The sequence below is a fragment of the Molothrus ater genome, chromosome 21, assembly GCF_012460135.2.
Source record: "Molothrus ater isolate BHLD 08-10-18 breed brown headed cowbird chromosome 21, BPBGC_Mater_1.1, whole genome shotgun sequence".
NCBI lineage: Eukaryota > Metazoa > Chordata > Aves > Passeriformes > Icteridae > Molothrus > Molothrus ater.
Genome location: NC_050498.2, coordinates 8,768,897 through 8,794,328, shown reverse-complemented (window position 1 = coordinate 8,794,328; position 25,432 = coordinate 8,768,897). Strand labels below are relative to the sequence as shown.

At 46.1% G+C, this 25,432-nt stretch overlaps 1 protein-coding gene across 2 annotated transcripts in view; it reads right to left on the bottom strand.

Moving 5' to 3' along the window:
- The window catches only part of CLTC (clathrin heavy chain), a 30,400-nt gene extending 5,037 nt beyond the window's left edge, over positions 1-25,363 (bottom strand). Inside the window, exons 1-31 of one of the 2 annotated variants that reach the window (XM_036395306.2) lie at positions 25,216-25,363; positions 17,624-17,831; positions 15,278-15,546; positions 14,812-14,973; positions 13,916-14,029; positions 13,391-13,564; positions 12,579-12,776; positions 11,732-11,932; positions 11,022-11,174; positions 10,592-10,714; positions 10,268-10,405; positions 10,014-10,178; positions 9,745-9,925; positions 9,245-9,408; positions 7,457-7,582; positions 6,755-6,897; positions 6,177-6,411; positions 5,759-5,881; positions 5,519-5,664; positions 5,191-5,374; positions 4,628-4,820; positions 4,046-4,203; positions 3,706-3,870; positions 3,507-3,614; positions 3,230-3,397; positions 2,921-3,070; positions 2,698-2,829; positions 2,431-2,541; positions 1,652-1,822; positions 1,295-1,516; positions 223-243 (exon numbers count right to left, since the gene is read on the bottom strand). In XM_036395306.2, the coding sequence (XP_036251199.1) occupies positions 223-243; positions 1,295-1,516; positions 1,652-1,822; positions 2,431-2,541; positions 2,698-2,829; positions 2,921-3,070; positions 3,230-3,397; positions 3,507-3,614; positions 3,706-3,870; positions 4,046-4,203; positions 4,628-4,820; positions 5,191-5,374; positions 5,519-5,664; positions 5,759-5,881; positions 6,177-6,411; positions 6,755-6,897; positions 7,457-7,582; positions 9,245-9,408; positions 9,745-9,925; positions 10,014-10,178; positions 10,268-10,405; positions 10,592-10,714; positions 11,022-11,174; positions 11,732-11,932; positions 12,579-12,776; positions 13,391-13,564; positions 13,916-14,029; positions 14,812-14,973; positions 15,278-15,546; positions 17,624-17,831; positions 25,216-25,257 (4,848 nt within the window). In that variant the 5' untranslated portion in view covers positions 25,258-25,363. The remainder of the gene's footprint in view (positions 1-222; positions 244-1,294; positions 1,517-1,651; positions 1,823-2,430; positions 2,542-2,697; positions 2,830-2,920; positions 3,071-3,229; positions 3,398-3,506; positions 3,615-3,705; positions 3,871-4,045; positions 4,204-4,627; positions 4,821-5,190; positions 5,375-5,518; positions 5,665-5,758; positions 5,882-6,176; positions 6,412-6,754; positions 6,898-7,456; positions 7,583-9,244; positions 9,409-9,744; positions 9,926-10,013; positions 10,179-10,267; positions 10,406-10,591; positions 10,715-11,021; positions 11,175-11,731; positions 11,933-12,578; positions 12,777-13,390; positions 13,565-13,915; positions 14,030-14,811; positions 14,974-15,277; positions 15,547-17,623; positions 17,832-25,215) is intronic. The other variant, XM_036395308.2, reaches the window with a different exon arrangement.
- Positions 25,364-25,432: the final 69 nt, after the last annotated feature.

Below are 25,432 nucleotides of genomic sequence, written 5' to 3'. Positions count from 1 at the left end.
CTTCCTGAGGATCTATTAGCTTATTAGTAGCAAACGAATCTACTTTTCTCCTACAGCACTAGCTAGTGAGAGTTAAACAATTTGCAAATGCTTTAGTGATATTTTGTTTGGGGAAAAAGCAGTAGCAGCAGTGTAGTAAACATAGGAAAGAAAAAAACTCATGCAGAATCCTTAGACTTAGTCCTCCAGACTTAAAGATGGAAAACAAGAATCAACTTTCACCTTTTCCTTTATTGCATCAACCTGCAAAGGAATTCAGAAGGTGCAGCTTAGAAAAATCAAATTCCATATTTAGCATATAAAAAGGTAGAAACAAAAGCGTCAGGGAAGAAATAATTAAGGTACAGGCGAGTAAAAACAAAAGTACACCAGAAGTATCTGCTTTAGAAGGCAGCTCTGCTTCTTGCTGGCTCTTAATTCATTAGCTACACCAAAGCTACATCCTAATCCTTTATCAGATCAGGAAATCTTTATGAATCTACTACTCCCTCCAAAGGCATGGTGTTAGCTTGGTGCAGGCACCTCTGACAAACCGTTGCATTGCTCAGCCCACCTCCCCCAGAACAGCATTTCAGGCTGGCTACAGAACCAGAGGTAGTTCTGCCTTTACAAAGAACAGCCAGGCAAATTTCTGGTCAAACAGGCACCTTAGTCTTCACTGACTGCATGAAAGTAAAAGCTGAACTCAAGCTTGGAAAGGTCTTAATCATTAAGCAATTTACACCATTTCAGTGGAAGATACTCCAAAAGCTTCATCTAGGAAAATCTTGCTAGTGACAGTTGGATTTAACTCAAGTCTGTTCAAGTCTGCCAGAGCATTACCAAGTTCCCCCATCCTGAGTCATTTCAAATAAGAGTTGAATCATAATTAGTGCCATTAAGTGTCAGAGCCACATTTTAGAGTTAAATGCATAGCAGAATAAGTTATCTCTAGTCTAGCTGTAAAGCTGGTTTAGTACACAGTCTAGAATTTACTTAAAGCTTGATCTCAGCTGGGATTCCTGACTGACACAGCACAGGAAATGCCTGGAGCCTGGAACTACTTTAGACACTGCCCAGGGTCAGGCAAATACTACTGATGTAGGTTCTGTAATTGGTAGAGGGTGAAGCCTGCAAGTGTTTCAGCCTCTTAGAGGGCGAAGTCTCTCCCCAGATGGACTGAAAAGTAAGTGTGGACATGGACAGACAGACATTGGACAAAGCCCAAACCAATGTTAGTAGCAAGCAGACAGTCTCAAGGCATTCACCACAGTGACTAACAAGCTCTGGGTCTTGGAGGGGCACCTGCTCTTACCTTGGTCAAGTATTCCTTCATGACCTGGATAAAGTATGGCATGGCAAAGTCCATAATGTTGTGCCTCCATGCTGTTTCCAAGACAACATCCGGCCTTAGGAGATCGTAGCAGGTGAAGAGACAAGCACCAAAGCATTCCCTCTTGTTCTCCTGCAGGAACCACTGCAGCAGCTCTTCTGCCAGCTCAGTATCTTTGGATTCAGAAGCGTACTGCATGGCATCCTGCAACAGGACAGAGCCTCAGCCTCGGGGACACAACAACCCACACGGGGCTGTCAGCCAAGAGCCAACAAGGCAGAGCCAACAAGGCAGAGCCAACAAGGCAGAGCTGTAAAGCTGCCCTGGGTGCTGCCTCACCTTGTAGAGCCTGTCCTTCTTGCAGAGCTCCACGCTCTGTTTCCAGCGGTTGTTGCCTTTGAAGAGATAGGCGGCGATCCTCCGGAACTCGATGAGCTCGTGCTTCTCCAAACGTTGGGCAAGAGAAATGTTGTCAAAGTTGTCATAAGCATCTATAGAAGTCCTAAGAGCCTGAGTGAAGCAGAAGAAAAAAAAAAAAAAAGTCACACCTCAGATGTACAACTGCGCCCACAAAATGCAAGTATTTTCCATCAGTTCTCTATTCCTGCTTGTAGGAAGATAAAAGTATTCCAGCCAGACCTGCAGAGATCTGCTATTTCATTTGAGAAGCTGCTGTTTGAAACATATGGAGTTTAGGTGTTTCAATCAGTATTTTTGAGCAGGTTAAGAGTCTCTGAAAACCAGGCAGCTGTTCTCTGAAAACAGTGAAACAGCCAGGCATCACAACTGTGCCTCTTCAGTGAGTCCTTTTGGTAGCACCCAGTGTTTGTCTGCCTTAAATAAAAGCTGTCACACTCATAACAAAGTAGCCACTCTATCCCCAATTGGAATGGCACAAAATGCTCTCAGAAAGCCACTAACACTTTTCCACTTATTCCTTGGCTCCTCATCACTAATTCACTTTAAAGCTGGAGAACATGCACTTAAGGAATTAAAGTTAACAGCAAGCAGGTAAAAACTACTGAAAATGAGAGAGAAAACCGTGTGTTTCTACACATTAAGCAAAGGCTGAGAATACGAGGTAAATCCAGAATGAAGTGCCTAAAGGCAAGGCATACCTGGTAATCTTCTTCAATAATGAAGAGGTTGTTGAGGGACTCATTGACTGATTTGTTGTTGTGATTTTGAACAGAGCGCAGGTAAGGCTTAACCAGGGGCAGCTGTTTAACCTTCAAGGAACCAGAGAGACACGTTTAAGTCAGTTTTTGTGGAAGTCTCTTAGCATCTTCCCTGGCAGGCAGGGGAGTAGGCTAAGCATTTTTAAATGCTACTACAGCTCAATGCTTCCCCAGCTTTTGTTTTGATCTGGATAGCAGGAAAATTACCTTTGTGAAGAATGTGACAGCACGAGTGTGGTCAAGCCGAGGGGACAACACCATCAGCAGATCATTGAGCAGCAGAGGCTTAAATTCCAAATAGAACTGAACTGCCTTGTAGTACAGCTCCACATTGGCCACCTAGAGAGGAGTAAAGATGCATGTTCAGAGCACGAGTTTGATTGTGGGGAAATCCAAATGAAAAACAGAACTTTCACCAGGAAAGCAATACCTTAGTGATGATATCTTTGAACTGGCCTTCTTTCCAAGCATCTGTTGGGTGATTCATCATTGTGATTATGGCATTATCATATTCTTCATACTTATCATACAGGAACACCAGTTCAGCCCAGAGGTGGGCTTGTTCTGCAGCTCTCAGAACCTAAGCAAAAGGCAGAATTAGCAATATTTGTTAACTGGAATTTCCAGCAGGGCTCAGGCTTTAGTGCCATTAGTAACCTCAGGCGCTGCTCATGTAAAAGCTGGGTACAGACAGCCCAAAAAGGTGTTTTCAGCTAAATTTAAAGCCTCAGACATTCACCTTGGGAATGTTGACTCTGGACCAGAACAGCTCCAAGTGCTCCCTCATCTTCTGTGGCTTGAATTTGGAGTAGAGAATTGCCAGCTCTGTGAACATCCCCATGTGTGCTCGCTCCAGCCCAAGCGCTGCTTCCAACATGGTGATCAGCTCCTCAAAGTACCCACGATCCTTAGAGACACAGACAGAGACATTTCACATCAGAAACCATCCAGAATCCCAGATTTTGACAGGGTTGCCATGACAGAACTGACTGTACAACAGGAGTCAGCTCAATTACCTGGTAATAGTTGATTAGCTCTTCCAGCTCATCTGCATGCACTACAATGTGGAGCCCACACAGCTGAGCCAGGCGGAATTCTTTTCCATCCACACAAGCAAAGCAGACCTGGAATTGAGAGTTGTGTTACTGCTTAGCACCAAGGCTTCTGAGCAGACCCCAGCTTTGAAGGCCCTGAGCTCAGGGGCAGTAAATTCACCTCTTTCCACGTGCGAGTGCTGTTGGCTTTGCGAGCGCCATCCACGGCTGCCTGGTACTCGCCCAGGTGCACCAAGGTTGAGGCCAAGCGGCCGAAGTTGGACACGTTGTTGTACAAGAGCTTGGCTGCTTCATACATCTTCTCATCATAGCAGCGATCACCAACCTGGGGCAGAGCACAGCCAGCTTATTCCTGCACCTTTTTCAGCCAGTGCTTTACACTAAATGTGCTCAAGCCCTTGTCAAATGGATTTAAAGGCCAAGATCCATGTGCATATCCAAAGAGACAGAATTTCCAACACTCCTCTGTGAGTCAGGAAAATAACATCAGTCCCACTCACCTGCTGGATATGTGCATTGTTGGGGCCGTTGATGAACTCCTCTAGCTCTGCCAGGCGGTTTGTTTTAGCAAGAGCAAAGATTAATTCTGTTTCCACATACGACTCCCGGGCCTTCTTGCGTGCCATCTGCAGATACTTCACCAGTTCTTCCCAGTTGCCTATGGAAAGGAGTTCAGAATGTTTATTTCCCACCACTGTTCAAGTTAAGCACAAGTGTCCCCAATCAGCTGAGCCTAATTTTGACGTGTTTCTACAGCTATTCCCCAACAATCAACAACCTTCACACTGCTCATTATGCATCAATCAAATAATCTTAAAATGGGCCTAACTAAAATCTTATTTAACTTCACACAAAGACTCTGAAAGAAGTCTCCAGCTATCTAAAGAAAGAAATTTCAGACCACTGATTATCTGCAGAGGGAATACACTACCTTTTCTCATTCTTATTTAGGGCAGTCCTTGCAGGGCCAGATTCCTCTACTTGCATCAAGATACAGGTCTGGCAGAGCTGCAGCTTGAGCAGACCAGGCAAAAGAGCTGAGCACTATCAACAGGCAAGATGTAAACAAAACTTAATCATACCACTGGCATTAGCAGCTTGAACAACTTCCATGTATGAGGAAGGATCATCTGCTTTGATGTAGGAGTCAATTGCTTCCTTCACCATCCCCTTCTGGAGCTGTGCTTTGGCCAGCTGGCTCCACACTGCAGGTTCATTGCAGCGCTCGGCGAACTCGTACGCACGGTCCAGGTTCCCAATGTGCTCTATCAACACCTGGGGAAAGGACAACCACCATCAGCCACTCTCAGGAAGGTCACTTGTACAACACACTGAGCTGGGGTTTATTTAAGTTCCTCAATGGATCCACAGCTTTTAAAAGAGAGGGACTAACTCCATACAACTCACACAGTGTGAGTGATTTTAGGCTTACAAAGTTTCAATAAACAAGTGTTGTTTAGGTTTGAGGACACTTGGATCCTTAAGTGCAAAAGTTAAAACTCATCTATTTTCACAGAAACAGTGTCTGTTTTGTAAGAGAAGACACTGAGCAGCTTTGGGCACTTTGCTAATTGGTGTTAAGCACCAGCAAAGTCCTTGTGTGGGGATGCACAGGGATGTTTTACAGCCTGAGAATTGAAGATACCTGTACAGCTGATGTGTTGACATCAAACTTCCTGAAGATAGCAAATGCCTCCTCAAAAAGCTCGTTGCTGATAGCAATATTGGCTATATCAGGGGCATCGTAGTTATCCAGGCGGTTGATGTACTCCATGACACGGGTGCGGTCAGCCTTGATAGCTGTAAGGATGAGAAGGTTCTGCAGGTTCCTGAAGAGGGAAAGAAATAGTGCTTATCAAATATAATGATCAAGAAATTCAGCCTCCCCTCTGGAGAAGGCATTAGTTTATTTGCTGTTTCACATTACAGCAGTAACTCCAAGTTTCCTGTGGCTTGGTTTTCATTTCACATACCTGTGCTCACTGAACACTGAATTATCCAGAACGATTTTCTCCAGCAGTTCAATGAGCTCATTGGGAAGATCTGCAGTCATGAAGGCCTTCACAGTGACAGAGACTTCCTCGGGGTCCTGGGTCTCTGACAGAGCAGTCTGGACAACCTGCAGGCAGAGCAAGGCATGCAGAAATGAGTGATATCAGGTTCTGCAAAGCCAGGTGGGACAGGCAGGGCTGTGGATGTCCTGCCAGGTGTACCTGGTCAATGAGGGGTCTCCTGTAGGGGTTGCTTTCCAGCAGCACACTGGCCCAGAGCTCGGGGTCCTTACGACGAACTAAGTAGCGGGAGAGACTCTTGAAGAGGGAGTTCTCATTGCACACCTGGAGAAAGGCACAGCTTGCTCAGAGGGAAGGCAAGGCTATGGAGCCTACAGATAAGAGGGGCAGACTGAAATCTCAGCCTTTGATACTCCATTAACCTCCCAGGATGAGCAGGAGAGTTTCTCATTAAGCTGCAAAGGGAGGTTAAACAGCCACCTCCTCTTGTGTGTTAGAAACATGCACTTCCCAGCTTAATACATGTTAAAAAAACCCATGCTTTTGTCCTAAAGCTTTCTATGCAGGCCATGACACCGATGTTAGCAGTCACTCACAGGCAGCAGCCTGGCATACATACGTTAATCAGCTCCAGGTCACACTGTCCACGCTCGTAGGCCACGCAGGCCAGGTGAGGGTCCCTCTTCTCACAGTACTTGCCAACAACACGGCTGTCATAGTAGGGATTCTCACGCAGGAACCTCTCTGGGTTGTTGTTGCTGTCAATGTATATCTTGGCCAGTGCATTGTGAGTGGCAGGCTCCTCACAGCCCTCGTGAATTCTTGCTTCCAGCCAGGGCAGAAGCAGCTTCAGCCTAGAAGGAATTGATTTTCATGTTAGAGGTTGAGTAAGTAAATATCCAATTGCGTGATTTCTCCACCCTGGAAGCCAGTCTTGGTGTAGGAACTAAACCAGAGTTCCAGTGCTCTGTTTTAACCTACATTTTGATTCGTTATTATAATGGTGTAAGCTTCTGACACTATGAAGAAAACACACCAAAGTTATCTGGAGAGATCCCCACACTGGCCAAGAATTAGAGCTGGTTCTCACCCAGTGGCAGCTTCTGCTGGTGTCAGTACCAGCTTTAGCTGTGGGACATGCACTCATGGATGAGCAGCAGACTGGGAATTGCTAAGAGACTTGTAGAAGTTTGATACCTGTTTCTTTTCTCAACCTCTGCAACAAGTTCATCAGTTGAAAATTGACCTCTCACTACAAGGATGAGGTTCTTGATCACATCTTCAGAGCAATCCACATCAAGCAGTCCCCCAATAACAACTGGCAGACGGCTGGGATTCACCTGCACAGGAGCATTTAAAGAGGTCAGGATGCTGTCAGGGAGCAGGGGCAGGCAATACTCATCCCCAGAACTGCACTTGTGAAGACTGACCCCATCTTCCCACCTCTACTCCCAGCCTCTGAGGCTCTGAACAAGCTTAAAAGTCAATTCTTCAGTCAACAGGTGTTCCAGCCCAGCCCAGGGGCTCACTTAGCTCCCACAGGAAGAGCTCCTGAGCAATCTACTCTGTCCCTGCAGGAAGTTAAAAGGAAAACTTCCCCTCCTCCCCCCTCCAAAATGTTGAGACTTAAAATCACCCCAGCAACTCCAAAGTTATTCTACCAAGTCTTCCCCCTTCAAGTGGCACACGAGTGGGAGTTACTGCTTAACCTGACTGAAGAATGAGATCTGACTCACATCAGGGCTAATTTACTGGAGGCCACTAATAATCACTTAAATGTCAGTCTCAGGTACAAATCTGTTTGCAGAATACTTAAACATGATGCCAGTAATTGTATCATATACAAATAAAAACTGATCAATTTGATTCACTGAAGCCAAGGGCCAAGTTGTCACCTACCTTCTGTACATAAATCTCAATATATTTCTGGAGATTATTTCTATACAAATACAGCACCAAGTCGTGGACAAAGTCAAAGCGGTCACACACAATGATGAGAGGCAGCTGGTCAGTGAGTTTAGCTTCCTAGAAAGAGAAAAGCTTTAGTAATTTGGTTTTGCTCTTGGATTTAAGCAGACAAATAATACAGTCACTTAAACTGTCAAAGCAGCTGAATTTGGAAAGCCAATCTCAACAGTCAACCAAATAATGACAGCTTGTTGTTCAGCTAATTGTTTGCAATATGTAAAGTGGGAGCACTCACACCCACTGCAGGGTGTGAGGAGCAAGAAGCTTTTTGGAGTTTAACCCTGCTCCTTTGCATGGCAGACTCTACAGAGTTTTACAACACAATACAACTATTACAAGCCTAGGCTATAGAGAGTATTTTTAGTTGCCACTGATGTTTTGTGTGCAGGATTAGCACTCTGGGATTTCAAAAAAAATTTAACCAAGACTAGATTAAGTTGAGGTTCATAATGTAAAACTTATATACAGAATTAACTTTGAGTGCCATGTGTCATGTGATACCTCCTAACTATGGATTTAGAGAACAGTAAGAATTAAGCTCTATAGCAGTACTAGTTAAACTGCTTACCAGATTAATTATCTAAAAGCATTCCAACTTTCAGCATAAGGTTACAATGGTTACAGTACAGAAGCTTAGTCTATGTGGCAGACAGTATTCCGGATGCATATTTCAGATCACTTATTTCAACATGCACATCCCAGAATATAATCCTACATATAAATTACACTTAAGGACTTTACACAGGGAGGCCTGTACTGGGAGATTTACCTGGTACATGTCCTGCACATTCCAGACATGGAACAGCACAAAAAACAATAACTTTCATCAGGAATTTGACAGCTTGATAACATATCTTAGGTGGCTTGATCAAATGACATACCTTACACCTCGGTGACACCAGGTTAGTTTTAGAGAATTCTCTTGGGAAGAGTTTTGCCATCTTCAGATATGATCAGCAAAATCTAAGACTATGCTATGTAACCAACAAACATGAAGGCAGGAAATGTTCCCAGATAAAGTTTTCCCCTCCCACATGGTTCCTCAGGTATTTCTCAGAGTGTTGCACTTGTCAATAAGCTCAGTACTAAGATTACAGAATCTGAACTTTGAGCCAGCATCTTTTCCTACTCTCCAGCAATGCTCTGGATCAGACAGGATACATCCCCACTGACTGGCATCTCCCAGCAGAGCTAAACCATGGCTCACCTGGCTGAAATTTCAGTGTGTAGGAGTAAGACAGATCAGCCCTGAACCTGAAGTTTCTGGAATTAACTGACTCTTTTCATCTGTTGTTTCTGTAGTTGCTCAGTTGGAGTTGATTACACTATAAATAAGCATTAAGTTATCAACTCGTTTGGCACTATGGGTGTTCTCAAGTTAAGCAAACTGTTTCCTATTTTATAGCAGACATTTTTAACAAGTTCTTGGTAAGCTGGTACATTTACTACAGGTTAAGAGTTCAAGCCAGATTAACCTTAGCAAGAATAGTGAGGAACTGACCTGACATTCTTATTTTTTAGACAATATTCCAGGCTCAGACTTCATTAGGAGGTACTGTCAACATGGCAGATACCTCTGGTTTGAGGACACTTGGATCCTTAAGTGCAAAGGTTAAAACTCATCTATTTTCACAGAGCTGCCTCATTTCACTAGTGACACACCATGTTTTATCAGCACCCCAAACAGCCCCAGACAGTCCAGTGTTACCCAAACATTACCTTGAGGAAGTTTTTAACACGTTCTGGATCATAGCAGTTGCTTTCCCTGCAGATTCTTTCCACTTCTTTAATTTGTCCTGTCTTGCATGCAGCTTGAATGTACTTGAAGTGCACATCTGGATCCTGGCTGAAGTTTACAATGGAGCCCAGGAAATAAAACAAACCTGGAGAGAAACAGTCAACACATTATTTGCCGGTCTCATTTAAAAGTACAAATCCCAAAGGCTACAGAAATTTAGGCACCATTTTGGACAAAGGCAAGAGGCCGGCATTCTAGGTTTTTCTACAGCTCCAAACATTTTCCAGGATTTCAGAAAAACCAATTATGCAACTGAATAGTGGTATCCATCCTAAACAGGGAAACTTGAAGGTTTAGATCTGTTTCAACACAGTTTGAGGCCTAACTACTTAAGCTCATGATGGCTTTCTAGATTTCAGCAGACAGACACACATCTGTAAAAAGGTGAGCACCAGCTTCTCTTGCAGAAGTACACACTTACCTTCAAAGCTCTTGAAGGACTCAAAGAGCTCAATGAGTGACTGTGTTGACAGCTGTTCATGGTATTTGGAGGCCACCTGGACACAGATCTGCAGGTTCTGACGGATGTTAGCGGACAGCATCGCACGCAGACACTCCAGAGAGTCTTCTACCGATAAGGACCCAAAATAATTCACTAACCACTGCAAAGACACACAGGGCATTTTAGACCTGAGCAAAGAGCAGTTATTAAAGGCTGGATTTGTAGGTGCAGGGTGTTTGATGCCTCACCTCAGGGTTGAGGAGGTGAGTGTGAACCACGGCACGCTTGATGTCGTAGAGGTCTGTGAAGTGCTCGAGTGCTCTCTGCAGCAAACCAGCCTTCTCACACAGCTGAGCTATGTGAGCCCGGTCATAGTGAGTAAACATTTGGTTTCCCAGGATGGCATCTGCAACCTAGAAGGAACAGGGAACATTTTCACTCAGTTCCTGAGCACCCCTAGCAGTGTTTGCCACGTGCAGCTCCAGGAAGCCTGAGCAGGTACCTGAGGGGCGTGCATGAGGTTCATCTCAAGTAAACGTGTTTGCAGGGGACCTTCTGAGGGACGATTATTCTTCAGTGCATCCAGCAGAAAGGCTGTACATTGCTGGATTAAATTATATTCCATAAAGACATCCACAATCTGAAAAAAAAAAAAAAAAAGAAAAAAAAGAAAGAAATTTAGGTTAAGAGTAACTGAAAGTATATTTAAGCATCAATGCAGCTTCCAAAGCTAAATCCAAACTCATTGCTCTGATGGTTTGAGCAGGGCTCCTCTTACCAGTTTGATGCTTTGAAGTCAACATTTCACAGCAATAAAGTTATTTACCTGTGTTATATCTGCAAGAGGCTCTTCATCTTGAACGAGCATTTGTGCAAACTGCTGTCCTTGATCAGGGCTGATTCTCATTACATTCCTCAGCAAAAAAATCCAGTCTGGAGTATATCCAACCTGAGAAGATGATGGAAGGTGAGAACTCAGCAAGAGCACACACCTTGTTAAAAATACAGAGCTCAGCCAAAGCTACTGTCAGGAGATTACACAACCCAGCCAGGATTTCCTCTTTGGAAAAGGCTACATGGGGAAGTAGGGAAAGACCCATGTATGAAGTCTAACAGTAACTATTCATAAAAACCTTGAGGCAAAAGTAAATACTATACAGGCTCTCAGATTCCCCACAGTCACTTCTAGCTACTTTGGAACATGCACTAGTTATTATTAAATATAGGACAGATACGGCAATTTAATTTTCTCTCACCTTCTTAGCATACAAAACAATCTTCTGGACTTGTCCTGTTTCAGCAAAACATTGGATGACCTTGTTTGGAACGTTGGCCCTCAGATAGACACTAAGTGCTAGCGTGGGATCCACAGATTTCACAAGGTCTCCCAGCTCCTCCGAGCACTCCAGCTGCTCAGAAACAGAAATGCAGTCAGCCCACCCTGACAGAGCCATGCTGAGATGCACCACCACCCTCTTCCTCATTTCTCTTCCTTTTGGACTTTAAAAAAATTAAGGTCCAGCTTGACAGCCTGAGCTGACTCTCCCAGCAGGGCTCTAGTGGGCTCAGCTCCGCATGCTCCACAGCACTCAAACCAATTTTCAGAGCCAGAACTTGGTGACACATTGTACCAGCATGTTTCTCCAATTAATTACACAGCTGTAACCACTGCTCACAGCACTTGCAATCAGTTTCCAAAGGACTGGTTTGGCAAAGCCCAGCAGCAGCTTAGAGCTTTCCATGCTCTGCACATCCTGCTGTGATTTTAAATGCAGAATGAGTGAGAATTTGATCAATTCTCTTGCAGTAGTTTGAGGCATAGTGACAGGTAGAGTGAGCACCTATTGCTCAGCTATTTGCTGTCACTGCTGAGCTCCCAGCTGAATTTTCTTGGGAAGGGGGGAGGCTGTCAGGCAGTGCTGTTCCTTCCCCCCCACAGCTCTGAAGATATCAATCCCAAACTCACCTTATCTTCTTTTAACCATTTTTCCAAGAGCTGCTTGCGGCCCTGCTGGAGCACGGGTCTGCAGAGCTCCAGTGACTCATACTTGTTCAGCTGCCCTTGGTCCAGCAGAATGCCAAAATACTGCAGGAGAGGGGAAGTCTGTCCTGGCTGAGCTGGAACACTCTGGAACCGGCGTATGGTGTCTGGAGTACGCAGGATTCCCTGCCAGAGAGAGAGAGAGAGAGAGATCCACTTCAATTTTCTTTTCTGCTGTTGTGGCTTGGCAGGAGTTTCTCCAGGAAGCTGGAGGTAATGTCACTGTAGCTGTCACAAGCATTTCTATGTTTTGCCAGCCCAGAATGTCAGGAGCAATATGGCTGAACACCAGCTCAGGCACTGAGGCGCTCTGACAGAAAATGTGCTATAATAACCCATTACATTTATTTCAGTAGCAATGCAGATTTAAGTTCAGAATTAGGACACGCTTGGCCTTGCAAGCAAGTTCCTCTCATCTGAATTTAGTCTTAGCCTGGGTTTTTTATCCTGTTTCCAGGTGCAGTCTCAGCTAGAGGTTGTCTTTTCACAGACACATTTGTATCACTGGAGAAGTAAAGGTGAGTACCAGAAACGTTATGAATCATAGCCATTACTTCATCATTTATTCCTCCCTTCCTCTGTGGGCTTCACAAACTCCAAAATCATCCAGCTTGCAATCACTGTCATCACCCAAGGTACCTGTGAAACACCAAACTACCTTGGGACAAGAGCAGTAAAAAGACTGTGCCCTTTCCACTAGAAAAATTCACTGAGCTTTCCTGAAGCAAGAAGCTGAAGTCAGTAGAGTTCAGTGCTGTTCTGATCACTTTACCTTTGGGGCATTAGCTGCCACTTTTGCTGCCTCTGAATAGTTCCCCTGTGCAAAGAGTGCATTGAATTTCCTGGCAAAGAGCTCCTCGGCCCCCGCCAGGTTGTTGCGGACAGCCATCCGTAAAGCCAGGTCAGGGTTCTGCAGCACGTTGGTGATGTAGGGAATGATGTTCTCCTCTTCCACACACACTGAGAGCACCTGGAGAAACCAGCAGGGAAACCTCCACTTAGCCCAAGTATCAGAAGTGAGCCAAAGGCTAAGCTAACTTCTGAGGGGAAAGTTAGGGTATTTATGGAAACTTTCATCCCTTGGTAACTCATACTTGTCATTTTATTAAAGAGACCTCTGGTCAGAAAGAACCAATGTCATCCATTGTCTGCATCAAAGAAAGCAATTAACAGTTTAATTGAGGTATCTGCAGAGGTAGAAGCACAGGGATACAATGGATCTTTCAGGGATATAGGGATCTTTCTAAAACTCAATGTCTTAAGTAATCAATCCTAGAGGACAGCAGGAACAAGTCTGCTCTATATTCCCCATGCTCAACAATCAACACCACCCAAAATCAACGTGGGCCAAAGGCATGGCTGTACAATGTTAGTAACTTGTTCATAAAGTAGTTAAGTATGGAGATAGAACAGCAAATTTATTTTGGGGCTCAGAACACTGTCAGACCTCACATGCTCTGAGCAGAGTTCAAAGTTAACATTTCTGGAAACTGAATTTTTATTCATAGACATGAACCCTGCAGTGTGTCATGAGGAGCCAGGGGGATCAGCTAAAGCAGTGGCTTCCAGGCCAAGCTCCCTTACCTGTCCCTTTCTGTTGACTCCAATAATTCCAGCTGTTGCTTCGTGCTGTGCAGTAACAAAAATGGTCTCTCCACTGATCCTGTTCATGTAGATACAGGTGCCAGTTTCCAGGTCATACAAGTGGATGTAGCCATACTTTGTTATGAGGAACACCACATCGTGCTTGTCACTGATCTACAAAACACAAATAGATTACTCAAATTTGGCACTGGATAAATGAGTTGGTGCTTTTGAAACAGCTGGGCCATTTCAGGACAGCCAGAAGTGCTGTTTTATTTTTACTTGAGTACTATCACAGCAGAATGACGTCTGAAGAGCTTGAAAAGCAGTTAAAACATATGATATTTCCTCTATAAATAAGAACATGCTGCTTTTGAATGCTGCTTGTCTCCACCTTTACCACTACTGAAGCAGGAGCAGCAGTCCCACCAGTTTAGGGCCACATTAACCAGCTGGCTCCCAGTGCCCTCCCTGCTCCTGTCACATCCACCAAGAGAAGCTGCAGACCTTTTGCAGCTGTCATACCTGCATAGCAACAGGAAAGTCACTTTGTGCTTCAGGAGGGAAGAAGACATCCACAGCTTTCTTTGGAAAGGGCTGATTCCCAGTGGGTGGTGTGCCAACCTCAATGATATGCAGCTGTGCAAGAGATAAGATTAATTCTTGCATCTAATTTATTTAACAATAGATTCAACAATGAAATTACAGCAGTTCTTTTGCTGCTCAGCCTTAATCCCAAGTTTATGCAAAGACAAACTAAGGTAAACTTCCTAAATATTTTCACTGGCTAAAGGTGTGGCACCTGGTGTTCATGTACCAGAGGTGAGGGAAACAGTTAATATGATCTTTAGTTGCCCCTAATTACTTGGAAGTCTCAGGATTCAGTTAGGTTCCTTTAGATGCACTCTTTTAACTTGGTTCACATTCTACAGAGACAGTTCTGAAGATGTTTCTCTGAATCTAGCTCTGGTTTTACTCTGGTTTTGCTGTAACTCACCTAATTCCAGCATTCACATGGGATCACTATTTAGCCTTGCAACACTATTGCAAGGCTAAGGCACTTTTTTTTTTTTCATTTTCATCCAATACTTTGGAAATTAGTTGAGCCTGATACCAAGGATCAGCCCCAAAGAAAGATTACCACAGCTTTTCCCTCAAGCTTAGCCTGTGAAGCTGAGAGCCTCCTGTTTCAAGCAGCTAATTGGGCTGGTCATGACATGCCACTTAACTTCTCCACTCACAGATTCTTGCTACACCAGGTAGTCCAAGCTCTGCATGCACCACATGTCATATCCAGACTGACAAAGTCCTTCACTTTCTTCCTTAAATGTAACTTTTTGCATTAAGCCACTTGTTCTCCTGGAAGCAGAGAACCAGGGTGAGTCACTAAAGACTACAATATGTTTAGAACCAAGCCTTACCTTACCCCCAGCTTGCCCTCTTACTGCAAAACAGAAGAGAGTGGATTCTTCAGCATTCCCTTCCATCTTGAACTGTGCAAAGCTGGCTGCATGTCCCTCGATGGGCTGGGACACTTTTCTGTCCACAGAGTAGAGCTGCATTGCCCCCACTACACGGTTTTGCTACACAAAAAAGAACAAGTGTCAGGAAAACCAGACAGTAATTTCATTTCATATTGGTCAACATGCTGCCATTTAAAGCTTCCTCTTACAACAGCAACACTTCAGACTCTTAACCTTGCACTAGTGTTATATCATTACAAATCCAATTAGAGTAATTTGAGATTTTCAGTTACACTTAAGTTTGTTATTTGAAGATTGAGACAAGCATTTACATTTAATCAAACAAACAGATCAGTCCTGTTCCTGTAGAAGGAGACAACAAGACAAGCTCTTGAGTTTCCCCACCTTCCTGGAGGTAAAGTACCTGTGCAGATATTCCAGTCAGCAAGAGCCATTTCTGCTTGGCATCAGTTCTGTAGTTGATGATCTGGCAGCCAGCAAGGCTGGAGTGGCGATCAAACATCTTCACGGGCTGGGACTCGCCCTCCATGCTCCAGTGGTAAACGGCATTATCCGTCACGAGGGCAACAGTGTTCAGAGAGATCCACTTCCAGAAGGTGACATCATCTGTCATGGTGTGAGCCTTCATCTTGCTCTTCATCTCAATGTTGAAGATTTGCAGCGTTTTCCCAGCTAGAAGACACAGAGTTGTTAGGCACGGGGCAGAGCAGAAGAGCTGCACTAGGACATCAAACCCTGGGGACTTCCTTCAAGAAAAAGCTGTTCTAGACTGGCAGACCTTCAGGGATCGGCTTCCACTTGGAACCAGACCACACTCCTGCGGCTGGTTTTACTGATTTGCCACTACTGAGCAATCAAACAGATGTGGAGAATGGGTTGGTAGGAGACAAAAGCTTCAGCCACACAAATGGGTTGGAGGATACTTCACATACATCAAAACCAGGTCACAGTCATGCTGAGGCTCCTTGGAGCTCTGAGGGAAGCTGTCAGTGGCAGTTAAAGCTATGTCCACATCTGTTTCAAGTATTAAAAGGGCACAACATGGAACAGTCAGGTTGGCAGAGGGCTTTTGTAATTCAGGCTAATTAACCAAAACCTTGGGGTTGCACTAATGGAATACACAGCTACTGACTGCAAACCAGACTGACAGGAACTGTGCAGGGGAAGGAATCTAGGGACCAACACAAGCTCTAGAAGGCAAGAGGAAAAGTTCTCCAAATCACATAGAATGGTGCATACAAACATCCTGAACGGCCACCTGCAGTCATATCTACCAGTTTTTATAACACACTGGCCTAAGAAATTATTTCTTCCTGTTGAGAAGATAAGAAAAGTTCTGACAGTTCTATTACTTACAGGGGAGAATTATTTAAGCACACATAAGTGTAGCCCAGGAGGAATAGAAAAGATCCCACAAAACTGGATGCAGGCCAGAAATCTGCTACAGTTACTAACTGTAGCCCAGCTTGAGGAAGTCACAGTGCCACAGAGGCAAGTGCCTGCACTCATCCAGGACTGATTTAGCTCAAAGCCATTAGCTCAGCAATTGATGCAAGATGCTGAGTGAGGAGTTCCTCCAGAACTTGGAGAAATCTCTCTACTACAGAGTTACTCAGGCTACAGGCAGCAGTTTGTTTCCACATCTAGTGCAGCTGGAGCTTTAGGGTCAAGGGAGAGGACATTCAGGTAACACATTCCTACATGCTAGGCAAGGTATATTGCAAGGCAAAATCTAGACTTGAGTCAAAGGGGTCAGTCCTGTTCATAAAAAGCTCAGTATTAAGATCCCAGTGATTTAAGTACACTTTGGGCTCTTGAGTGGATTAATTTTGGGAATCTTAGGGTCTCCCTTGCTTGGGAGGGTATGAAAAACCTCTGAGTTTTAGGCCTTCAGTTGCTTAAACACCACTGTTCAGCCATGTGCACCATAAATCTGAGCCATTTTATTCTGCTTTTTCTTGTCATAAGACACAACAGGTACTAGGTACAGTCAATTGAGGTAACTCACCATCTGCACACACAAGAAAGCATTAAAGTTGTGACAAAACAGTAGCACAGTATTAAAGTCAAAGTTAGGTAACATTGGATACATACAAATCTTTCCATTAGCATTACATGCATTTCTAGAGTGACTGCACTTAGAGCTTTTTGGGCCTCTGAGGGGAAGAGATGGACATTTCTGGAGACTCCAGAGGAATGCCTGCTCTCTGGAACACCAGAGACACCAAGCTGCCTGACCTTGTACTTCCTTCACCACACAAGTCTTCCCTGCATAGTTTTACTCCTCTTATCACTGGCTGATATAATAAATATGCACTGGTCTCTTTCAGCAAGGCCAAACCAAGGAATATTTGTCTCCCCTTCCCAGCCTTAGTTTTCCTGTCCCTAAGGAAAGGTTTAGTTGATCTAAGGGTTACACTCCTAGGTCAGGTCTCACTTCCCTCTAACATGATTCCTTAAAGCCCACACTTGGCTTCCAGCTCTCCCTGCTCAGAAGCTGCAGCATTTGGACTGAAGGAAAAACCTCATCCTAATGATCAGCAAAATAGCAGGAAGCCTCAGCTGAAGTTCCCTGCCCAGCTGCCTCCAGAAGAACTGAAAATGCATTCAACTTAATCTCCCATTAAGCTGTGGAAAATTGCTGCAGGATCCTCCCACATAAATGACCTGGGAGAGCTCAGTCCCTCATAAACTAGCTCTACAGCAGGCTCTCCATGCACTTCAAGCAGCCCTTTATCAGAACTCATACCTTTCAGTGCAATGACTTTACTGGCAGGGTTCATGATAGCGCTGTCAGCTGAAATTGGTCTCCGGATGGGGTTGCTGGGGTCATTCATGTCAATGATCACCACTTGAGCCTGTTCTCCTACTTTCTCTCTGATGCAGATGAATTTGTCAGACTCCATTGTCAGAGTGCTGAACCCAATGTTTGCTGGGTTGATGCCCAGATTTTGGAGCTGGAAGAGAAGAAAAAGGTTTAACATTAAGTTATTACCTTGGTATAGCCACAAGCAGCTTTTGTGAATTTTGTCACAGGAAATATCAGACTTTGCTGTTTTTTTTGGTGACAAAACAGCAATGCTACCCCAAACCTGCACAACACACAGTGCTGCACAATTTCAACTAAACCCAGCAGGCTTCCTGGAGAAGCATTCAAGCACTTGGTATCCTCTCTTCAGGGTCCATTTACAACTTAACCATTAAGAACTCAATCTTTGAGCCCCCTCACGTGGCTTAAAGCACACTGAACTCACCATACTGGACTGCAGCTTCAGCCCTCACTCTCACCAGCTCTCCTCCCTGAGCTCATCCACTGCCTTTGGCAGCTATCACTATTTCAAGCTTAACATCACACGTGAGGTGTCTGAGCTTTATCTTTATCCCCGTGCAGCTAAAAAAAGCTGCCTGTCTAGCAATTAACCCAGGCTTGTCTCGCAGCAGGAGCAGAGCTGGGCACTCCTGAAATCACCAATGGCCCTGTTTGACACAGAAGTTATCAATAAACCACTTCCTTCTCTGAGCCACAGCCTGCTCCCCTAAGCCTTTCAATGCTCACCTTTCTTGTACAGCTTGCAACAAAACCCTTTTGTTGACAGCATTTTGCAAAGCTACTGTATGAGGAGGATGTCAGTAGGGAAACAAAGTTTGTTGCATTTTTAAGAGTGAAAATGCAGTCATGGTCATATCACACAGATATCCAGCTCGTCCACCTTGAGAACTCCAGTTTTCTTCTACTAGAAGAACTATCAGCTCCAATATTCTGCTGTTTTTCTTTCTGGAGGACCTTCAAGCCCAAGATGCCCCAAGAAGGGCGAGACCTTCCAAGCCATTTTAGGCTGATTGTGCTGGTTTGGAGCTCTCAGCTCTTATCAGCTGTGCTCTGAACCAGCTCCAGGGAGGCCATGCCCCAGCTGCTCTGCTCCTGCCTGTTTGCAGCTCCTGATAAAGAGGGTTTTACTCCACTTCCCCTTTGCCCAGGCTCTGCAACAGCAAATGTGAGGAACAAGTAACATCTCAGCCATGGCACAGCAAGTTAACAGAGCAAGCCTCACAGAAGTCACTTGGATAATTGATCCAGAGTAAGCAGAAAATATTTTGACAATAAAGCCAGGAAACTTTCAGGTGACAGCATCTGACAGCTATTAAAAAAAATAAAAATCAAACCCTAACTCCTTGACAGGTCAGAACTCTTTTACTCAGATTTAAGCAAGTGTTTGAGGTCCAGCATCCCAGAACCTGACCACACATTCTCCAGTCACTCAGAGGATTTTAGATTCAAGCTCCAAAGTCCCTTTCACACTTTGAGCAGTGTCCTCTGGACCTGGCAATTGCACATGAGCTAGGCAGGGTTATACACATCCCAATCAAACCCCTGCAGGGAGGGAAGGGTCGGAGATGTGGGAGTTTGATCTGGTAGGGCTGCAGTGACTTACTGGGATGTGGCATTTCCTTTTGCCAGGGCTGCAGGCTTAGCAAGTGCCAAATCATTTATCAAGCATTCAATTTCCTCGTTAGTTTGGTAGAGGGGGGCGGCTGCAGAGAGCCAAGCAGGCAATAACTCACAGCACTACACTCAAAGGGTGTCAACAGAACAAATCAGAGCAGCAAGTCCAAGCAGATGGCAGGACCTCTTAGGGAGGTCTAGACAAAACCACCACAGCAAAGGTGCTTGGATATTGCAAGCCAGATTTACCTTAATCTGCAGCAAACTGCCATCTGCTAGTGCCAGGCCTGAGCCACTGACCCAGGTGGGACATGGGAGGCTTTGAACATTTCTGTTATCAAAGGTGAGGTATTTCTTTGCAAAGATTTAGAAGACTGGCACAGGAGCTCTGAAGTTTTCTGATGGAGGTGCAACCATCTGCAAGGTCTCTAAGTGCACAAACTCCTCCTGCCAACATTTCATCTTTCATCTCAACAAACCAAGTGTATGAACCACATCTGCTTCAAGGCTCAGGAAATTGATTCTGATGGAGACAATCCCCGTGTTTGGTTACACAAGAGTGTCACCAGCCAGGAGTGGCACTTCCTTGCCCGGCTGGTGAAGCCAACAGTGAATTCCTGGGCTGCACAGAACTCCTGAGCAGAGATCATTCCCTGGAATAGAGGTTGTTTTCCTGCCCAAACAGGCTGAAGTTCAGGTGAGTGAGGCAGGCATGTTTATAAAGCTAAGAAAAGCAAACAGAGATGAAGATTACTGTTAGGAAACACGACAGCAAATATTTCTTTGAAGGCTTTTATTCTGAACATTTCAATACTATTCCATGTACAAACTCAGGGGTTGAACTACAACTAAGGAGTACAGGGGTTTATGGCAGATTTTCTACCTCTTCTCTTTATTACAAAGGGAAATATCCCCAAGTATTTAATGTTGCACCAAGTCCACTACTTTTCACTGATTCATAAACAAAAAAAAAACCAAAAAAAAGGAATTTCAGACATTGCTATATTTTACTACAAAACCCACTTCCTTGGCTTTTAAGCAGATATGAAAGCAGAACTTGCTAACAGTCCTTGGGCAACTGATTTACAGTTGGGAGTTATTTCACACCACCATTTGTTGGAAAGATCAGTTACACCAGACTCCTGTTAGGAATAAAGTGTTCTGTGAAATAGCTGCTCCAGTAGAGTGGAACCATGAAACAGATTGTCAGGGACAGCAGCAACTCCCGTGTTCAGCAGAGATGTCACCCCAAAGGACTCATCTCACCCAGGATCAGACACTTCAGTCACTTGCAGGCTCTGCTGAACCATGGAATTCTGAGATGGCTTTTATCTGAGCAGCCCTGAGATGTGAGTCATTGTAACATTGTAAGGCAATGGCTGATTACCAGAATTATTTTTTCACTGGAAGATAATTCAAGTGCATTCTTGGTAACTTAGCCAGAGAAGTTGTCACATGTATGGGACATCAAACTGAATGGTAAAACTGCTGACAGGAGTCTCTTTGTTGACCCCTTCCTGTAATGTTCCCTTTCTTGTGGCAGTCTGCTTAGCTGTCAGATAATTTCTCCTTGCCTACGAGGAAGGGCGCGGAAGTGCTGAGCACACATTTCACCTCAGCTCTCACACTCAACAGGATGCAACCACTGCTCTTGTGGCCACAAGCAGCTGCTCAGCCCCTGCCCAGAGACTCCTTATCTGCATGCTGCTAGAAATCACAAAGCTGGAAAACGCCACTAAACTGGAAAATACCCATTTTTTTTGAGAAGCACTCCAGTGTGCAATGAATCATATTTAGCTCTATCCCAGGCCATGCTTCCCTAGGCTCTGATTGACCAAGGCAGACACTTGAGCTGCTCTTTTAATTCCACAGACCAAAGTTCAGCAAAGCAAACATAAGTCACACAAAGCCATTTGTGTTGGTGATGCTCTCTCAGTTACTCCCTGCAGTTCTCAGAGCCAGTCCATGGTAAAGCACTTCGTATTTACCAGTGCAAGGTAAGAGCTACAGCTTGTGGCAGCCTAGGAAGTCGTGTTTTCAACAGATAAGGGACCTCTCTGACATTCAAGAGCTCCCCTGTTTCTATATCCTTCCTATTTTCTGCCTCACCCTGAGCAGGCTGAGGCACCACCCGCTCTCAGCAGCCAGGGAGGTGCTGTGGGACTGCCCCAGCTCCCCCAGTGAGGCTGTACCTGCTGGAACTGGAGTTCAGAACCACTGATCCCGCCCCAATCCCAGCAGGAAGCACTAAATCAGCACAGCCACCAAGGCAGCAGGGCCCTGCACCTCAGTGCCTGTGAGGGACATGCCCAGAACAGCTCATAAACTGCTTAACTAATTGCTCCTATCCAATTAGCTGAGACACACACACACAATCTCTCTCACTCCAATTCTCTGTCACGTATTTTCCCTCTGTAGGAATACTCCACAATCGCTGCCTTTAGGAACTGTGGATCCACTAAGAAGCAGAGAGCAAGAACCCCACCAAAACAGCATTAGGCACCACAGTCCTCTAATTCCTGACTTGTACAATCAACAGAGGATGCAACTGCTTCCAACTAATGCTGTTACAGCAGAGATTTAGTGGTTTAGGCTGCATTAAACTCACTGTCAGCACAATACATGGAAGAATTTTGCTGTTTGTCATATTTAGAGCAAAGTACTGAATTTATCTATTTTGTTCTATGATTCCCTGGCTGTCCTGTTTTATTCTCTGGCACAGCTGTGATTCCAAGAGCCATCCAAGCACCACCACAGCAGAACAGCACAGCTGTCATTCAGGTTTGCTCCTTCAATGAACAATAGATACAAACCCCCTTTTCCTAGTGTTAAAAAAGCAGTTCTGTCCTGCTATCAAGTGCACAGCCTGAGCTGGCAGTTTTCTCTGCATTGTCTTACAAAAGTATTTCGATTCAGAAGAGTATTTATTAATGCCTTAACTCAGTACAGCAGTGGGCCTGGTCCAAGTTCAGTATTTCAGGGTAGTGCAGTTAAATTAAGTGGCAATCACAGTTCATCACCTGCCAATTAGCCTGGTTCCTTCCCACTCATCAAGAACGTGTCACCTTAGAAAAGCTCCACTGACCCACCACAGTAAGCACAGTTTTATTTTCACCCTCAAACACACGCAGAGGCACATTCCAGGAATCCCTGAAGCCTGGATAGGAGCAACCAGATTTGCAATCATCCCACACACTGAACTCTGATCTCCCACTACATACACAGTGGATTGTTTCCTCATAGCCACTTTGGGGGAAGAAAAAAAAACCAGCAGCAGCTATATAAAGTTTTCTAACATGAGTGCTGATAGCACAGCAATCGGGCTCCTCCCTGAAAATTCCCAAGGGAAGTTTTGCCCAGCCTGTTGTTGCTGCTCCTTGGTGGCAGGGCAGGGGTGTACAGCAGACATCACACAGATAACAGCAGCTGCACACCTGGGGCTGCTGAGATTGCAGAGCTTGTGACTCTGCCAAACAAACCTTGCAACACTTTTTGGTTCTACACTCCTCAGAAAGCTCCCTCCTCCCAAACAAGTTAACTACTTGTCCAAAGTCCACCTTTAGCTCCCATTTGGGGTACAAAGCACTGTGCTCCCAAGAGATGAGGCGTTCAGGAGCAAGGTTTCTGCAGCTTTCACCTTTTCATTCCCAAACCACACAGCCAAGCTGCCAACAGCTAATGGACTGCCTTGAAGCTGAACACCAGGACAAGCTTTGTACTTGATCATTTTTTAACCTCCAGTAATGAATCTGTGCAGAACCAGAATCACACTGTGTTTATTGATTGATTTCAATAAAAGCCTGCAAGAACTTTCTCATTCAAATCCATCACCTGCTTTTTATGGCTGAGGCTCCAGCTGGGTACCTCCTCTTCCATTAAGAATCACTACAAACTTGCAGGTGTTGCACAACACCTGTACAACAAGTTTCCTAGACAAATGTGGGTCAGGTACAGTTCAAGAAATTGTATTATTGAGTCCATGAGGAGCCTGGATAGCAAAAATATTGCAGTATCAGTGTTTCTGCTCCCAAAATTACATCAGGAACTTCAGCAGAAAAGCAACTCCTAGAATCCAAATTCCTCTGAATTTTTTTTTTCCAATGAAATGAAAGGAGGAAGTTCAAAGGCAAGAGCCACGTGCACCCAGGCTCAGAGGGGTGCACACCCATCTGAGAAAGGATCAGCTCCTGTGTGCAGCTGCAAAAGATACTGGTTCAGCCAGTGCTCCACACTAAATAGGTACAGGCAGAGAAAAATGCAAATCCAATCCCAAATAAACAGATGAATCAGTCTGGAGGCAGAGCAGTCCTGTTCCACCGTAGTGCTGGCCTGAAAGCTCCCAGCACTTGTGGCGTGAAGCAGATGAGTTTCATTATGTAACAGTACTCATGTCATTAGAGACCTGGCAGTGGGTCACATGCAAGGTTTGGGGCTTAAATAATGCACAAAGGTGCACTGCCACAATGCCTGATTGAGAGCTGGGCTGCCCAGAGGGATGGGCTTCACCTGAGTGCACAGAACCTCCTCAGCACCTGGGGCTGGCTTGGCCAGCGCCAGGACAAGGCACTGCCTGGGAGGTGAAGCTCTGGCCAATTCCTGAGATCCGCCTGTCAGTGCTGCTCACTACAGGGACACCCAAACTAGGAATTCTGGCCTGCTTTTGAACCGATATTGGAGTAAAACCGTTCAGTGCTCAGCTACACGCCTGAACAAGCACCAAGGCAGCGTTTATTTAGACACTATGAACAGCTGCAGCCTTCAACTAAGTATTCTGCAGTGGTTCTTTCAACGAGGTGCCTAGAAATGAATTACTTTCCATTCGAGTTAGGAAAAAAAGGCACTGTAAATCATGCAAATCCATCACCGTGTTTGCCCAGCACAGCCCCAGTTAGCTGAACACAAACCAAACACAGACACTGGCACCAAATGCCACCAGAAGACCTTGACCAGGGGTGCCAATGTAGCTTTTATTAGACAAATTCCCCTCAAAAAAAACCACTCCTCCCTCAGCAGTGAAACCGAGCTCAGTAACACCGCGGCTCGCAGCCCTTCGCCCTCCAGACCTGTCAGATGGGAAGTGCCCATTGCACAACTGGATCCAGACCCCTCCCAGTGCTGCAGCTTCACCCACGGGCAGGGAGCACTCGCTGCTGCTCCGGGAGGGAGCCCCGCACTCCCGCACCGCAGCCCGGCGCCTCCAGGAAGTCACCTCAGAGAAATTCAACGCCATCACTCGGAAATAAACTATTAACGTGTGGGTCTGGTGCAACGAGAGCCAGAGGTGGGCTTGGGGAGAGGCCAGCGGACAGCGGAGCTGGCACCTGGGCACCTGCACTGCCACAGCTGCACTGCAGGCAGCCGCAGCAGCTCCCACATTTCGCTGCAATACGCGATTTTCCCTCCACAAAATGACATTCCAAGCGGGAACACCGGCAGATCGCTTTAGCCTGTCCTTAGAACTACTGAGGCTTTAACACCATTCAAATAAATAACACTAAGCGGCACACGGACGCAGCTCGGCCACCTGCCCGCCTCACCCCCCCGGGCCGTGCCGGGCCGGGATTTCCCCCTGGCGCCGCTCCGGCAAGCGCAGCGGAGCCACCCGCGCCCGGCCCGCACCGCCCGGCCCGCCCGGGCACCGCGCCAGCCTCGCCCACCCCGCCGGGGCACGGCCCGCGGGCACCGGCAAGGGCGGGATGCCCGGCCCGGCCCCTCCCGGGAGTGCCCTTCGGGCAGCGCTCCCCGAGCCGGACACCGGCAGGGCGAGCAGCCCGCCGAGCGCGCCCGGCCGCCCTCACGGAGGCACCGCGGGCAGGCCCGGCGCAGCTCCCCCGGCACCGTCCCCGGGTGGCTCCCCCGGCGGAGCGAGGCAGCGGCCCGCCCGCCCCCGCGCCCACCTGGAGGTGCTCCTGGAAGCGGATGGGTAGGATCTGGGCCATGGCGGCGGCGGGGCGCTCCGGGCCGGGCCGGGCTCAGCGGTGCGGGCGGAGCGGGGCCGCGATGGCGGAGCGGGGCCGTGCGGAAGCTGCCCCCGCCGGCGGAAGGATACCGCCGCGGAAGGATACCCGCACCTGCCGCCGGCCTCCCGGCCGCGCGGAGGGATCCCGGCGAGCG